General features: G+C 47.2%; 5 protein-coding genes across 5 annotated transcripts; 3 read left to right on the top strand and 2 right to left on the bottom strand.

Annotated features, from left to right (window-relative positions):
• Positions 1-340: 340 nt before the first annotated feature.
• On the bottom strand, positions 341-1,123 carry EV420DRAFT_1639038 (uncharacterized protein; the record flags this gene model as incomplete). The annotated part of the gene is made up of 1 exon (XM_060476914.1): positions 341-1,123. The coding sequence occupies one exon, from the start codon at positions 1,121-1,123 to the stop codon at positions 341-343; it is 783 nt and encodes a 260-aa protein (XP_060334411.1).
• Positions 1,124-1,314: 191 nt separating this feature from the next.
• EV420DRAFT_1146133 (uncharacterized protein) lies at positions 1,315-4,774 on the top strand. The gene is made up of 23 exons (XM_060466059.1): positions 1,315-1,540; positions 1,598-1,842; positions 1,903-1,933; positions 1,993-2,088; positions 2,144-2,159; positions 2,213-2,241; positions 2,296-2,353; positions 2,410-2,622; positions 2,683-2,799; positions 2,853-2,949; positions 3,005-3,071; positions 3,115-3,207; positions 3,259-3,290; positions 3,339-3,415; positions 3,468-3,480; positions 3,538-3,575; positions 3,629-3,831; positions 3,884-4,013; positions 4,070-4,149; positions 4,209-4,219; positions 4,280-4,352; positions 4,399-4,502; positions 4,557-4,774. Exons 2-23 carry the CDS (start codon positions 1,804-1,806, stop codon positions 4,638-4,640), a joined length of 1,701 nt encoding a protein of 566 aa, XP_060334410.1. The 5' UTR covers positions 1,315-1,540; positions 1,598-1,803; the 3' UTR covers positions 4,641-4,774.
• Positions 4,775-4,873: 99 nt separating this feature from the next.
• Positions 4,874-5,710, top strand: EV420DRAFT_1521772 (uncharacterized protein). Its single transcript, XM_060472234.1, has 3 exons — positions 4,874-5,213; positions 5,264-5,439; positions 5,492-5,710. Exons 1-3 carry the CDS (start codon positions 4,899-4,901, stop codon positions 5,670-5,672), a joined length of 672 nt encoding a protein of 223 aa, XP_060334409.1. The 5' UTR covers positions 4,874-4,898; the 3' UTR covers positions 5,673-5,710.
• A 665-nt stretch (positions 5,711-6,375) lies between these two features.
• EV420DRAFT_1639036 (cytochrome P450) lies at positions 6,376-8,353 on the top strand (the record flags this gene model as incomplete). The annotated part of the gene is made up of 10 exons (XM_060476913.1): positions 6,376-6,536; positions 6,587-6,820; positions 6,877-7,002; positions 7,056-7,208; positions 7,262-7,355; positions 7,406-7,634; positions 7,689-7,810; positions 7,858-7,904; positions 7,957-8,079; positions 8,131-8,353. 10 exons carry the CDS (start codon positions 6,376-6,378, stop codon positions 8,351-8,353), a joined length of 1,512 nt encoding a protein of 503 aa, XP_060334408.1.
• A 715-nt stretch (positions 8,354-9,068) lies between these two features.
• Positions 9,069-13,920, bottom strand: EV420DRAFT_1476717 (cytochrome P450; the record flags this gene model as incomplete). Its single annotated transcript, XM_060469352.1, has 21 exons — positions 9,069-9,398; positions 9,456-9,473; positions 9,591-9,600; positions 9,946-10,217; positions 10,277-10,301; positions 10,414-10,459; positions 10,483-10,603; positions 10,653-10,666; positions 10,732-10,852; positions 10,906-11,167; positions 11,225-11,349; positions 11,388-11,597; positions 11,755-11,807; positions 12,276-12,401; positions 12,452-12,599; positions 12,677-12,700; positions 13,022-13,221; positions 13,261-13,269; positions 13,323-13,358; positions 13,403-13,503; positions 13,778-13,920. The coding sequence occupies 21 exons, from the start codon at positions 13,918-13,920 to the stop codon at positions 9,069-9,071; spliced, it is 2,394 nt and encodes a 797-aa protein (XP_060334407.1).
• Positions 13,921-14,695: the final 775 nt, after the last annotated feature.

The following is a 14,695-nucleotide window of genomic DNA, read 5'->3' as shown; positions in this document are numbered from 1 at the left end:
ACCCAAAATTCAACTTTACGTGCTAACAACTAAGCCATTTGACCTAATTTATTTCATGAGTATGTGGCTATACGGAGGGATTTTCAAGAAAGAGCTATGGGTTATGGGTTACAGCAAAGTTATGGGTTATGCACTCATTTTACCTGCGAACGAGGTCGGTGGACAGCAAAACCTATGGGTTACAGCAGAGTATGGGTTAATACAAGTATGGGTTACTTCAGAGGCGACTGTAGTTGGAATGCGGTGAGGTAATAGGGTAGTAGTGCGCAACACGGGTATCTAGATAGACATCTCTGAAGGAATATCAGGCAGGTTGGGGATAGACAGGATGAAATACTCGTCACGCTGATGAGCAAACGGCTTTGTTTTTTAGTCTCGACATCTGCACCAGAATCTCTGCCGCCTCGATATCCTCTGCAGTAATGGAAAGTGCCTGTCCGTTCGAAAAGGACCTCTGAGGGGCGGCACCGAGCGCCAGGATGTCATTGAACACTTCTGGGCAGGTCTTGCTCATAGTAGGCAAACCGCAGAGAGATAGGATCACTTTGGACTGTCCAGGTCGCGACGTCAGTTTCTCATATCCATCATTAGTGGAAGAGTGAAGTGGGAGCGATTTCTTGACCATCTCGGATTTCGAACGTGGCGGGAAAACTGTCGAGACGCTGATAGGATCCTTTAGTGTTCGTATCTGGCATGTATTCTCCTTGGTACAATCCGGACAGCTCATCGCCCAGGCAAGAACGAGGGAAGCAGGAATACAGGAGAAGCGTTTGTCGATAATGTAGTAGTTGGAAGCGCCATTGGAGTGCTTTTCAGCATGGGTAGAGATGATGATGGAGGCCAGCTCCTCGCGAGTAGCGACTGGTCGTCCTCGATGTAGCAGTAGGTCGACACCATGGCATCGAGTTTTCAATGAAAGCTCCGGTAAAAGCCCGACAAGGCGAGGATGTAACGTGTCCTTGTCTACAGAATCTTCGTCCAGCGTCCATGAAATTAACTGTGACCGCTCTTGGTTGGTCAAAGCGTAGTCTTCCAGTGATGCATCGATAGGTAAGGCGTCGAAGTAGTTCTTGTTAATGATACGGAACTGGGCGAGATGCAATGGAGGGATGAATGTGTTCATCTTTGTCGTCGAGCGTCTCGACGCGGTCACCGTCGACTCGGCCAGCGAGTAGGGCTTGCGAACATTTCTTGTTGACCTTGGAGTACGAATAGAGAACATAGGATAGGGCACGGTGTTGAATAAGGGAATCTGAAGTACTGAGGCGCAGATGATGGTAAGTAATAGGAAGTCAAAATAGTTTCGGCCGAAAACTTGACAAGTTCTCAGCACAGCCACCTATTATCCCGATTTTCTTTTTTGAATTTTCAGCAAACGCTTGCCAATACTCTTAGCTTGATACCCTTTGAAATGAATTTCCAAGACCTCTCTCATTCCTGCCGGCAACCAGTCGAAACTGCTCTTTTCCCAACTTTTAACGAGATGCTTGTTACGCCTTCTCCGGGACGAGGCGTCTCATCTGACTTTGCTGGTACCTAAGTATGAGGACTATAGCTGCTTCGTTTGACCACCTTCTTTTATTACCGCTGGGCTTAGGCTGGGCATTATCAATGCCATATACCACAGATATCCATGTGGAGTACCTCTATGTCAGCAAACGTCTCGTGGATTCGCTTCTTTACTCCTGTGACCCCCTGCTATCGGTACTTATAGAGTTGTCAGCCACTTCTCTCGTTGCTGCTTCCTCATGTTCGGTTTCCTCCAACGCAATACTACCGGAGAGGATGATGCTTTGAATAACAATGGCATATCAAGCGACTGGGATTACCTCAAGAAACCAGGCGAGCATTCGTATCATGAAGACTGCTGGCCCACCTAATGGATGTCCTATTTCCTATCAGGATTCCAGCCGCGTCCGCTGCGCCTTGCTGTGTGAGTCATTGCAGACTCTGGCAGTGTCTCTTTCACTAAATTCCGTAGCTGTGGCGCAGGTGCCGCAGGACTGTGCCTTGCGTACAAGTTACTAGAAGCTCAGAACAACGGCGTGCTTGGACCAGTCGAGTTTATCTTATTCGAGAAAGAGGCCGGTAAGTATTTTTTTCTCTTTGGAAAGTTCTAGTTTACTAATGGTAATGGATACAGACTACACGGGAACATGGTGAGGAGGCCGGGAACCGTACTACCGATGTTCCGACGACTTATCCATTATAGGCATGTGAATCGTTATCCGGGCTGTCGATGTATGTTCACGGTTTCCTTCATGGTACTTCTGCACTCCAACCGAGAATCGGCAGGCGACATTCCAAGCGCTGTCTATCAATTTTCGTTCGCTCCTTATACGGATTGGCCAGAGTAGGTACGATGTAGATTGCATGTCACTTTCTGCTAATGATCTCGTCGTTTCCCAGCTTCTATTCTTACGCTGCGGAAATTAAGAAATATTTCAAAACGTTCGCTCAGAAACATGGAATCGTTCCTTTTGTTCGTCTTCGGCACAAGGTCACTGCGGCAGTGTACGACGAGGTTTCTGGGACTTGGGCAGTCACGGTGGAGGATTTAGACACGTCGCAAACTAAAACAGACACTTATGATGTCTTCGCTCCGGCGACTGGGGTTTTAAAGTAAGTAAATGATATCCTCTCAGGATCAGTGTATCAGGGCGCCTGAGTCTGTGTCAATAGTAATGTGAACCGTCCTGCTATTGCTGGCCTGGACTCTTTCACCAAGACACCAGTCCTTCACACTGCTGAGTGGCCTGCCAATTTTGATTGGAAGACGGCGTTTAAGGATGAGAGTGTGTACGTCGTCCTGTTATGCTCCGACTTTTGGTTCGACTGACGTTGCTTTGAAGTGCTGTTATAGGTGTCGGATCTTCAGGTCTCCAGACCATCGGCACCATAGCACCGTACTGCAAGAGTCTCGACATTTACGCTAGGAGTAAAGTCTGGGTTCGACTTTCTGCCAGTTTCCTTCTAGCACTGTTGCTAACTTTTGGGGTGATAGATCGTGCCAACTATCGTGTCCCTTGATTCGCTCAAAGATCGGGACTGGAAGGATGATAACTTTAGTTGTAAGTATTCCGGCTTGGCGTGTGCTCCGCTGACCGTCTCTAGACTCACAAGAAGAGCGAGCCGATTTTGCGAAGAACCCAGAGAAATTGTACCGTCACATCAGAGAGGTCTATGACAAGATGAATACGCGGTTTGGTTCGTAACATTTGTGCACCAAGGGTACAAGTTTTTCATACCTCCCCGTAGAATCCAAGCGAAACAATTCCGAGATACAAAAGGTAATAACGGAGTACTCGGTCACCGTTATGAACCTCACCAGATATTAGATGTTACGAAATATTGCCCTTGAGCATATGAGGAAGTCCTTGGATCGCGAGGATCTTCTTCTCAAGCTTATACCAGAGTAAGTTCCCTGCCGCTCTTCCGCATGGTATTCCTCAGCTTCTCATATTCAGCTATGCCGTAGGGGTACGTACATACCAGAATCTCCATTATACAACTCTTCACTGAAAACTCCCCAACTAGTGTCGAAGGCTAACACCCGGAGCTGCTTTTATGGAAGCGTACGTTTCGCGCAAGTAAAAATAACATACCTATAACCATATTCCTTGAGCAGATTGAAGCTCCCTCATGTCAACCTGGTCCAGGATCCAATTGAGAACATCACTTCAACGTCCATCGTCAGCGGAAGCGGCATCGAGCGTCCCGTCGACCGCATCATACTTGCAACGGGGTTCGACACCGGGTTCAAACCACAGTATACCTTTCGGGGTAGAGGCGGGATTGACCTCAGAGATATATGGGCGCAGAAACCAAGAGGTACGGGTATCAGTTAATTATTTCGGGTCTTAGGTGTTAATGTATTTTTCAGCGTACATGTCGATTGCGCTGGCAGGCTTTCCAAATATGTTTCTGATGGGAAGTGGACCGGGGATCCCGTATGCTAATGGGTCGATCTTACCTGGTATGGAAGCACAAGCAGATTATGTTGTTGCTTGCTTGTGAGTACAGCTTTGAATGCGTGCTTTGGTGTGTTTTATTCTGATCGATTCAAAAGGTCGAAAATGCAGAAGCAGGACATCAAGACCATGGAGGTAGACAGGTATGCGCAGGATGAATATAACATTCAGCAAACATGTATGTTTTCTATTTTTCTTCTTGACTGAAATCTGACTAGGGAAAAGCAACTATGAAAGATCTTATATGGGTGTGACCGCTTTCTTACTTTTTGACCTTGACTACCCGTGCTTAAATTCAAGTTAACTAGTCGGAACAATGCTCTTCTTGGTACAAGGGCGGAACAGTCGACGGGGAGCCGTATGCCCTCTATGCAGGAAGTAGTACGTGCTTTGTTTCTGACTAAACAGCTATCTAAGAAGATTCCAGCACTCCAGTATAGGGAACTACTGTCTTCTCCTCGGTGGGAAGACTGGAAATTCACACCGATATATAAGAATCGATTTGCGTTCCTTGGGAATGGGGAATCTTCCGTGCGTGGCATTTTTCTTTGTGTTTTTGGCTTTGCCTCGACCCCTCATTACTAGATCGAAGCCACGGGAGGTGATAGAGCTTATTACGTGTCACTGGAAAATTGTGTGAACGCTCTTGGTGCGAGTGAATCGGATTGATTTTCAGGCTGACTCGGGATGCAAGCTGAATGAAATTGTGTTATATCTCGCTTATGGCAGCGTTAGCATGTACTAGAAATCTTGGGTATTTCGTAATTATTGAGGGTTCTTTCTCCCTGGATTATTCACGGCTCTTTCATTGGAAGCCATAAATGGGCTAAGTATTTTCTGAATTGAAGGTACCTGCAAAAGTACGGCTTTTGCCGAACAGGAATTAGATCGTACACGTGACGTAAACGCGCTTTGCGTACGACCATCATGACCATGTTTGCTGCTTTGGATCCCTCTCTGTTGCCTGCTACCACAATGGATACACGAAGGTGCAACATATGCAAGGCTCATATTTCATCAAGTTCTCTTTGGAAGCGATGCGACGATTGTAGGAGAAAAAGAACAGCAGAACATCGCAGGTGGCGAGAAGGGAAGAAGGGTCGTCTTTCCTTGTTTCCTGCCAGTTCAACGGCGGTCACGGTCCCTCTAAAGCGCAAGGCTGCTCAATTAGAGACTGACGGTCCTAGCAAGCGACCCAAAGCAATGACCCATGGCAAAGAAACCAAGCAGCAAGATTGCCAGGTGTGACTGCTCTATTTTGACTACCATAATCGTTTCCTGACAATAGGTAGTTTCATCCTACTTGGAAGCCAGTATCTCTTACACATATGCATGAAGAACTCCGCGACCTCCCGCAGAAACAGGACGCCTGCCTGCATGCTAGCCATTCTATTATCGCATCTGCAGACATTGATCATCTTCAGCGTGCTCGTCTAGTAGCACATGATTTGCGGGGATACCAGCTCATGTGCGCTTTTCTTCGTGTTACGCGTCTATATGACGGATACACCCTTCTCTAGATCTAGCAAGAGGAAGACATATATCACAGATATCCCGGGCGGTTGTAGCCTTCTGTTCAGCTGCGCTTGCTTGGGGCCAAGCATAGATTGCCTCGGAAGTACCAGAATAACGGTTGAAGATGATATGTCGCACCCTTTGGGAATCAAGGGACAGAAGATAAGCGTTGTCATTCATCATTAGCAATATGTTACTTTTTCAATGACATGGCAGTTCTGTATCTATTGGTCCACCCTGGGTGTCCAGTATCTGTCCTCTTCTCTATGAGCATCCCCGCTCCTGATCAGGGCTGGAAGAAATATCGTTGCGGTCGAATACCGTCAAGGCCAGGGTACAGACAGGCTAATTCATGAATGTAGCACCGCACTGATACCAGCTGCCTCGCAATGATTCCTCAAGATAGAAAGACGCAGAGTTCCCGTCTTTGTATTCTTATTACCTTGCCACTAATCACCAGGCCGAAGAATATGATGGGCAGAATCATTTCTACTTTCCGAGGAGCGGGAAGCTACCTCACCGGCCCGCTCATCCGACCCGACGTAGACGCGAGCTGTCAGGGGTCTCTACTTGTATTCTGGGTCCTCTTCCCCACATGATTCCCAGCCGTGTCCGTTGGCCTAGGACGACAGAAGAATTCTCTCTGTCTCTGCCATTCTTTTTGATTTTTCCTGACATGAGAAGTATTGTCTCTCGTGTCGCGCTAAGCGTTATCTTAATTATCTTGCTAATTCCAGTCAGGGAGTCCAGAGCGCGCGCTCACCGCGTCTCATTATGATTCCGTATTTCTCATGATCAGTGAATCTGATCATGATTAGGTCATGACGATCTTGTGTTTTTCCCCGGATCTTGCATAAAGGCAAAGTGTTATCCTTACCCCGCACTCCCCATGCCCCTCATGGAACCCCAAGCTATCCTTGCTGCCCTCGTCTTTGCAGCTACTCTTCTAGCTGTAGTATACACCCGACTACGACGTTCTCATTCTGGCCTACCCTTACCCCCAGGGCCGCCTAGCGACTCGATATTCGGGACATCGTTTCAATCTGAGTTGTACGTCCCCGCAATCTGCTCTCTATGTATCTCGCCTAACAGGTCTTAAGCTTCTACCGACATTTCGAACGATGGACACAGGAGTATGGCCCAGTATTCTCGTTCAGGCAAGGTTTGAGGACCATCGTCGTCGTCGGACGGTTTCAGGCGGCTGTAGACATCATGGAGAAGGAAGGTGCAGCGCTCGCTGACCGCCCTAGGTCCATCGCTGCTGGAGAGACGTTGTCTGGCGGGATGCGCGTTCTTCTTACTCCGGCCGGCGAGCGATTCAAGAAGATGCGAAGGTAAGCCTGCAATACAATTGCTCCTATTGTGCTAATCTGGACCATGCTTTCGCTAGGGCTCTGCATTCTCATCTCCAGCCAAAGAGCGTCGCCTCGTACTCACCGATCCTCATGAGAACCGCAAGGCAAAATATGTTGGACATCATCCAGGATCCGGAGAGGCACCAGGACCACGCAAAGCGGTGCGTAGCCCCCTCTTTCCAATTGGCTTATTCTGTCCTGACGTTCACTTTAGCTATGCCGCCGCCGTGGTGATGGCTTTAGCATACGGCAAGGTCCCTCCTTCGTACGAGGACCCCGAGGTTCAGTCCGTCAATCGATGCCTCACGCGACTTGGACTGACGATGCGAGCTGGAGCCTGGAAAGTAGATATTCTTCCATTGCTGAAGTGAGGTCATCGATCCTGAGACGTATATGAGTTGACATTTATTCTCGGTTTAGATTCGTACCGGGATATCTGAGGCCGTTGAAAGACGGCCATGCCGAGGAACTAGGTCTCTTTAAGAATCTCCTTCAAGAAGTTCGGGATCAGATCGTGCGCCTCATATCCTTTCTCTTTGTACCCTCTTGACGTTTTCCTTGTAGGCAAGAGGCGATGAAGTTCCGTCTTCGTTTGGGAAATACCTCATAGAGCGGCAGAATGAATACCAGCTCAACGACGATGAGACGGCCTATCTTGCTGGAAGCATGTTCGGAGCTGGCAGCGACACCACAGCATCGGCGATTAGTGTGGCTGTCATGGCTGCAACATGCTACCCTGAGACACAGAAGAAGGTCCAAGAGGAATTAGATGCGGTAATCGGAAGAGACAGACGTACGTTCGTTTGAGTTGCTTTCTGATAGGATTCTGATGTGGGCCTCTATTCAGCACCGACATTTGCCGATCAGGACATCCTCCCTCAAACGATGGCGTTCGTGCTGGAGAGTTTCCGATGGAGGCCCGTGACGTCTGGTGGATTCCCACATAAAGCAACGCGGGATATCATCTGGGTGTGTATTGTTCTCTCCATATGCCTCGTCCTCTCATTTCTGCATAGAATAACTACTGCATACCAAAAGGAGCTTCTGTGATAGGTAACGTGTGGTAAGTTGTGTCATCTTGTTATGAAAGTATCTAACGATCCATTACTTTCAAGGTCTGTGGGACGAGACCCTGCCGTCTTCCCAGATCCGGAGACATTTAAACCCCAACGGTGGATCGCGGAGGATGGGACGTTGCGAGATGACATTCGGTCATATCCATTCGGTTTTGGTCGAAGGTACGGCATTCCAGCATCTGTTTGTTTTCCCGGAACTAACACACGAGGCAGAGTATGTCCTGGACAACACATAGCCACGGCATCGACATATATCAACACAGCGCTGACGCTGTGGGCGTTTAACCTTCGCGAGGATGAGAAGGAGAAGGTTGATACCCTAGCGTTTACGGAGAGTGCGAATGCGCATCCGATGCCGTTCAAGGTTCTGTTTGAGCCCCGGCTAGCGGGTGGATGGGATGCTGTGAGGGAGGCATTTGAGACGTATGGGATGTGATTCGAAGTCGCATGTAAGGGCACATCTGTATTTTTATCTTTACCAAGGTTGAGCTTGGCGATGATTCTACGGTTGTGCAGGCAATTCCTGTCCGGTTATGAGATTCTCTCCTCCAACGATATCTACGACACAAGGTTCACTGACTGCAGTGGCTGGTGCGCTTGATGGCCTAAAACGGGATTTTAAAACGTTTCGATTTCAGCTTCAGTTTTTACGCCCTCGTTTTGAGTGCTGTAAAACGAAAAGTTATCTCAGTTACATTGGTCTCTAGGGGGCAAGGTTTTTCATACGTTTGACGGATGCCTTTTCAGGATTGACAAAGGCTTCGCTAAAACAAAACCTTTTAAGGTTTCTTATTTTACGAGCTAAAATGACCTGGCATCTGCTGTGACTCCTCTGTTTCGAACTCTATGTTACTTTATGTTGTCTATAGGACGCGACGGTATCCTTGTAAGGTAAGAACTCTGCAACTAGTACATGACAAGCCCGACGCTTAGGGTGACAGTCTTGCCTTCAGCTCAAGTTGACCTGTACACGACGACACCGCGACCTTCCCGCATGTGAGAATTCTTTAGGCCTTTATGTCGCTTGCCATTAATATCCCCTTGTTTCCAACCTTTCACATAGGCTTTCGCTGTATTACACAATAATAAAATACAAGACTGTTCCAAACTGTAAAGCGGCACAAGTTCCTTCCCCCAGTGAACCATCAGAGTCAATCGCACTCATCATCTGCTAATGAGCTGTCTTCTTCAGGCTCAGAGCGGGGCAGGTTCACCACTCGTGCAGCAATTTCTGGTGGAAGTGGCGTGCCCACCTTTGCGGGTCTGAGGCCTCTGGACCAGTTGCATAACACACCATCGTCGGACATAATAACGATGTCCTCCCGTAAGTCGTATCCAGCGTCAGCTGGTGCTCGTGGCGCTTCTTTCAAGGAAACCTCTTCGCAGTCGGACTCGGAAGGCTCAGGCGAAGCCAGTTTCTTTGCCACTGAGTTTTCAATCGCCTCTGGTTTGTTCTCCTTCGATTGCAATGGCGTTGATTCCTAGAAATGATATTCATGAGTGCATGCCGACGCGAAGGAAGGCACTTCTGTACGCACGGGTTGTTCCATGAGGTGCTTGGAAGGTAATATTGGACGTGAGTGATGGTTAGAAGTTGAGATTAGAACCCTCAAAGCCCTTTGCTTTTAACAAAGACCTGTGCCACTGTATGATGGAGCAGGAAACGAGGTTACCCTGAGCTCCCTTTCATTTCATAAGAAAATGGATGAAGAACAAGGTGCTATGTTCGAACAAGGGAGATCTTTCCAGGATATAGAACGGTAGGACAAGCATCCCCGTGGAAGCGGCTTGTAACGTGCTTCAAAAACAAAGGATATGGACAAGAGTTCAAAGGTTCATGGCACAAAATTGCTACTAGCGTTCTGAAACTACGCGACCAGACGTTGTTATGAAATGGTTAACAAACGAATTCTAAGCGTCTGCCCTAATCGGCGACTTCAGATCTTGGCCGTATCGAGCACTTAAACGGTGCGGGGTGACTATTGAAATGATTAGAAAAATACAAAGACTTATCGCTCAAACACTCACATTAGTGCGCCGGACAGATACTCCCTCGAAACCTCGATGACATTCCCCTCCGCATCAACAGCCTTACCAAAGTCAAATACCGCCAATAATGAAGCCATAACTATCTTTATGGTGTTAATGGCCAGATCTTTCCCAGGACAGATGCGTCTGCCAAAGCCAAAGGTTTCCATGGGGAATGGGACATTCAGGTTTAAAGCTCCGTCTTTCATGAACCTTTCGGGGTTGAACGTGTCTGTATCCGGACCGTAGATAGCTTCCTCGCGGAGCAAAGCCTTATCAGGGCGCCATGCCAGCCAACAGATGAAAAACTAAAAGATGATTCTGTGCTCACCATGCATTGCCCACCACAGTTGCACCTCTTGGGATGTGATATCCATTGTATTCATTATCTTCGGTGCAACGACGTGGGACACCTACATCGCAACTTTTCGATTATGACACGCGGGATACACCAGCATAATAACTGACCTAGAGGTAAAACGGGCGCCTAACGTAGAACTTCGTTCAAGATAGCCTGCAGATACGGGATACAAGTACAGTCATAGAAGTCTGGAAGTCGTCCTGAGCCAATGGCCATATCTATGGCAGCTTGGCCCTTCTTCTGCACATTAGGGTACAGCACCGTCGCCAGCACAAAAAAGCACAAGACGGATACTGTCTGGAAAGGACGTCGGCGTTGCTTAGGCACTAGTCATTTTGTTACACACCGTATCTGCACCACCTACCAGCCCATCAGGTGAATCTAAGGTGATCTATTGATAAATACGGAAAGAATCAAAGCCGTACCCGCATAAAACGTAGACGTCACATCACGTAAAGTGTCTTCGTTCTCCTGCGTTAGATTTCCGTCAGCTTCCATCTGGGATTTTTGCTTGTACACCACAGAGTGTTCCGCTGTGCCGTCTTCCTAGAATACGATAGTGAGGATGCAGAAACCGAGTTGAAGAGAAAACCACTGACTATCGATTGCTTAACAAAAGCCACGGGCATCACAGGCATAGCAGTGATAGCCTTGCGCCATTCTTTTGCTTTGTGCTTGAAGGTCCCAGAGAACCAATCGGGTACGAAACGTAAAATCGGGGACGCGTCGACAAGGAACGATCCAGCGTTCATACATGCTGCAGCCGCTTGCATAGCGGTCTCCGCGTTTCGGATGTAAGGGTCGCCCTCATGCTTGATGTCGATTCCGTAGGTAATGGCCAAGATCAATCGTCCGAACATACTGAGGAGGGTCAAATTAGAGTTTAATCGATGACAGGCTTGACTCACAATCGAATACTTCCGCGATAATTTCGGGATCATCCAAAAGACGTCGCAAGAGCAACCTTGTTTCACGAAGTTCACAGGGACGGTAGGCAGCAGAGCTATGGCCTTCGATCTCCTGATGAAAAATCCTTCGATGACCTGTGTAGCACGAGTCGCATCCAGGATCAACAAAGTACGATGCGGACAAAAGAAGTAAAGTTGCCTTTAGTGTTGCCACGGCTCGGCTCAGAGTCGCCGAGTCGTCGAGCGGAGCCGAAGTCGGACTGAGCCGAGTCACCAAAATGACTCGGATGCAAAACGGCTTGACTCGGCTTCGACTCGACTTTTGATGGCTTGAAGCCGGCCGAGTCAATGACTCCGTCCAATTTTGGAAGAGGTATCTCTACCTAGACCTAATGTACTCAGACCATATAATTGAATTAATATGATTTAGTCCATTTTCGAGGGATAGCCACTTGGTACCCTCTTTTTCTGTTGAATATATTGACCAGCGGCAGGTGGGTGTCGACATTAGGTAACGTGAGAAAATAATGCTTAAATGACCGGACTTTTGCCGCCCGACACCTCAGCACCAACAAGCTTCCCATCCCCGCTACCTGTATACACCAAAAAGTTTTAGAGAAAGGTTCCTATTGCAAACATCTGCATTAATACAGATATTTGGAACTATCTTTGCATATCAGAAGTCTGCTACTGAATTTTACTTTTTGCACCTTCCTATTTGGGTATGCAATCAACGACTCGGCAAAGCTCAGTGACTTGGAGCCGAGTCGAGCCGAAGTCAATGATTTCATTTGACTTCGGAGTCGTCCCGGAGCCGAGTCATCCGAAGTCGAGCCGAGTCGAGTCGAGTCGAGTCGAGTCGAGTCGAGCCGTGGCAACACTAGTTGCCTTTCCATCTCTCTTTGTAAGGTATGGAGGTAGTATTCCATTCAAAACCCATCCTTGAGGAGCCGTGTGCTATGGACAATCGTCACAAAAGAGAAGTAAAGATGAGCCTACAAATCAACTAACATGGAGAAATTCGGCCTAAAAGGGTTCAGCGACCACATAGTAAGAATTACTCATAATCTTAGCAAACTTGTCGGAGTATATCAAGGAGCATTTTTCAAAAAGATCCCTTGCGACGTCATGAGTATTGACAACGATAACCTGACTGCCCATGAAGTTGAGCGAAATGAGGCCTGAATCTGACAAGGATGGTCAAGCATTGTGATTGAGCAGGACACGAGTGCAGTACCATACTTCCTGCTCATTTTCATGTAGGCAATCCAATCAAATTTCCCTGGAATATCGTACACATTCCCAATGATAGGAAGCCCCGGTGGACCTGGTAGTAGCCGACGGTGTGATTTGGAGACCAGCTTATACAGGGCAGTATACGAATGCTAGGAAAAGGGAGGCATTTAGGCTGAGAGAAAGATGCATCGGAGCAGTACCACCTTAGAGATGCTCATCCCTTCACCTTATAGAACTGGGAAAAGGTCGGCTATAGTCGTAGTGAGTAGCCTAATGCGAGCCAGATAATATATGGAACTATTGGCTGAAAGGATGATGTCATGAGAGCGAACGGTTGAGTGGGGATCTCGTGTAGTGAGGAGCCGAAGCTTGTCATGCCGGGCGTCTACCAAACTCAATAGACAAGTATATCACATGAGGCCCTGTGGTACGCAAGTTCTGACAATATTGTAATGTAAACTTCTAGGCTGTCCTGTCCAAGAAAGGCAGAAGTTCAGCTGGCTAAGGTTGGAGACGAAGCGGGGCCGATACTTAACGTCATGAAGTCACAAAGATCCTCAAGCTAGTTGACCTTCTTCTCTTCGTACAATGATTTGAGGCGTGTCATTTTCAGAATCAGCAAATATGAAGCCAAATTGCTAGTGTCGTCCATTGAACTGCCTGTCCTGTTGCGGATTTCGGCAATATCGAACGATCCGACCTTGCTGAGCGCCATAAAGGTAATCAGAAGGGTGGTGTTAGATCCAGGGGACAACGGGCTTTGAGGGACATCTTGGATACATTATCAACATAAGTGCACAGAGGACTCACAGTGGACGTCTAAGTTTCGACACAGTATTTGATGGAAACAGAAAAGAGCGAACGAACAGTACTTATGACACTGCCGCACTCATTGAATTGTGCTGTGGCTGGACGATCATTCAGAGTGTGATGAGGCTAAGACTATTAGTACTGTGCTGGATTATCATGGCGACGGTGGTAGGTAAGGGGGAAAAGCGGAGAACAGATGTTGAAAGTGCACGGCCTGAATCGAGACTACACTGATACCAGTGCCTATAGCAAAGGCAGTTCTTCTGTCCTTTGGTTCAAGTATCCATATACTCTTATCACATTCCGGAGATACGGAATTTAGCACACGATACGTTTACCAGTTACATCTTAATTCGTCAATTCGATCGAAGCATATGTACAATCCTCCATTGGCTAGTCTTCCAGATTGATTAGAGAAATGACAGCATCCGACCTTGGTCGAATCGAACACTTGAACGGCATAGGATAACTTCCAAGTATGTCAGCAGAAGGGTTATGCTAACAGTTTCAGACTTACGACAACATCCCTGAAGTGTACTCCGCAGATGGCACCATAGTCTTCCCACCCTCATCGACAGCCTTTCCAAAGTCAAAGACTCCCAACAGTGATGCTATCGTTATCTTCACTGAATCGATCGCTAAATTCCGCCTAGGAGCCATTTTACCCAGATAACACATACAGCCATATGTAGCTACAGGACAATATAAGTAACAAATGAGAGAACATCTTGTACTTCGGAGTTTGAACATCTGAATACCATGGATGATAGGTGGCCCTACTGTTTTTTGGGTCAAGGAATCCGATTCTGATAGTCCCCAAGCCATAGAATGAGCAGAACATCGAAATATGGGATGTGCTCCTCCTGTTTTACAGAATGATCTGCTCATATCTCATTCAATACATTTCAGATATCCATGGGGCTTCGTACACACCATTGTACAATATATATAGTCTGTTATATAACAAGAATACCCTCCCTAAGTATTAGAAATGCGAACTATAAGGTATGTCTCCTCCATCCCCCTATTACTCTTTTTATCACGTATTTCTGATGGTTTCCTTTATCCTGTGGGGTCATTTGAGTGTTATTTAGGTCAATAAACACAATAGACAAAACTCCGAAGTGGTCCGAAGCCCAGAAATAGGATTTATTACATGTGCTCCTCCTAAATTGTAATATCATTATTTCTGTCGTTTTTGAGACCCTATAAATGAAGGCTGGAGTCGTTTGAGGTTTTTAATATCAGGGAATCCATTGGTGATGCTCCCCAGGCCATCCGAAGTGCGAAAAACAAAATAAGCGATGTATACCCCCTAATACCCCCTTTTATACTGTATTATACTGGACCTATATTACGAAGGAGGATGTATTCTAGGGTTTTTATAGCATAGGAATCGACTGGTAATGTTTTAAAAGCGATCTGGAGCATGCTG

Source organism: Desarmillaria tabescens (assembly GCF_030435595.1).
Source record: "Desarmillaria tabescens strain CCBAS 213 chromosome Unknown EV420scaffold_8, whole genome shotgun sequence".
Taxonomy (NCBI): domain Eukaryota; kingdom Fungi; phylum Basidiomycota; class Agaricomycetes; order Agaricales; family Physalacriaceae; genus Desarmillaria; species Desarmillaria tabescens.
Note: the sequence above shows the minus strand (reverse complement) of the source record. Positions and strands in the feature narration are given on the sequence as shown.

Coding starts and splice junctions, on each gene's coding strand:
- EV420DRAFT_1146133 (XM_060466059.1), top strand. CDS start 1,804: ATGGCATATCAAGCGACTGGGATTACCTCAAGAAACCAG. Junction 3,291..3,338: donor ACAATTCCGAGATACAAAAG/GTAATAACGGAG, acceptor ACCAGATATTAG/ATGTTACGAAATATTGCCCT. Junction 3,832..3,883: donor ATGGGCGCAGAAACCAAGAG/GTACGGGTATCA, acceptor TGTATTTTTCAG/CGTACATGTCGATTGCGCTG.
- EV420DRAFT_1521772 (XM_060472234.1), top strand. CDS start 4,899: ATGACCATGTTTGCTGCTTTGGATCCCTCTCTGTTGCCTGCTACCACA. Junction 5,214..5,263: donor CCAAGCAGCAAGATTGCCAG/GTGTGACTGCTC, acceptor GACAATAGGTAG/TTTCATCCTACTTGGAAGCC. Junction 5,440..5,491: donor TTGCGGGGATACCAGCTCAT/GTGCGCTTTTCT, acceptor ACCCTTCTCTAG/ATCTAGCAAGAGGAAGACAT.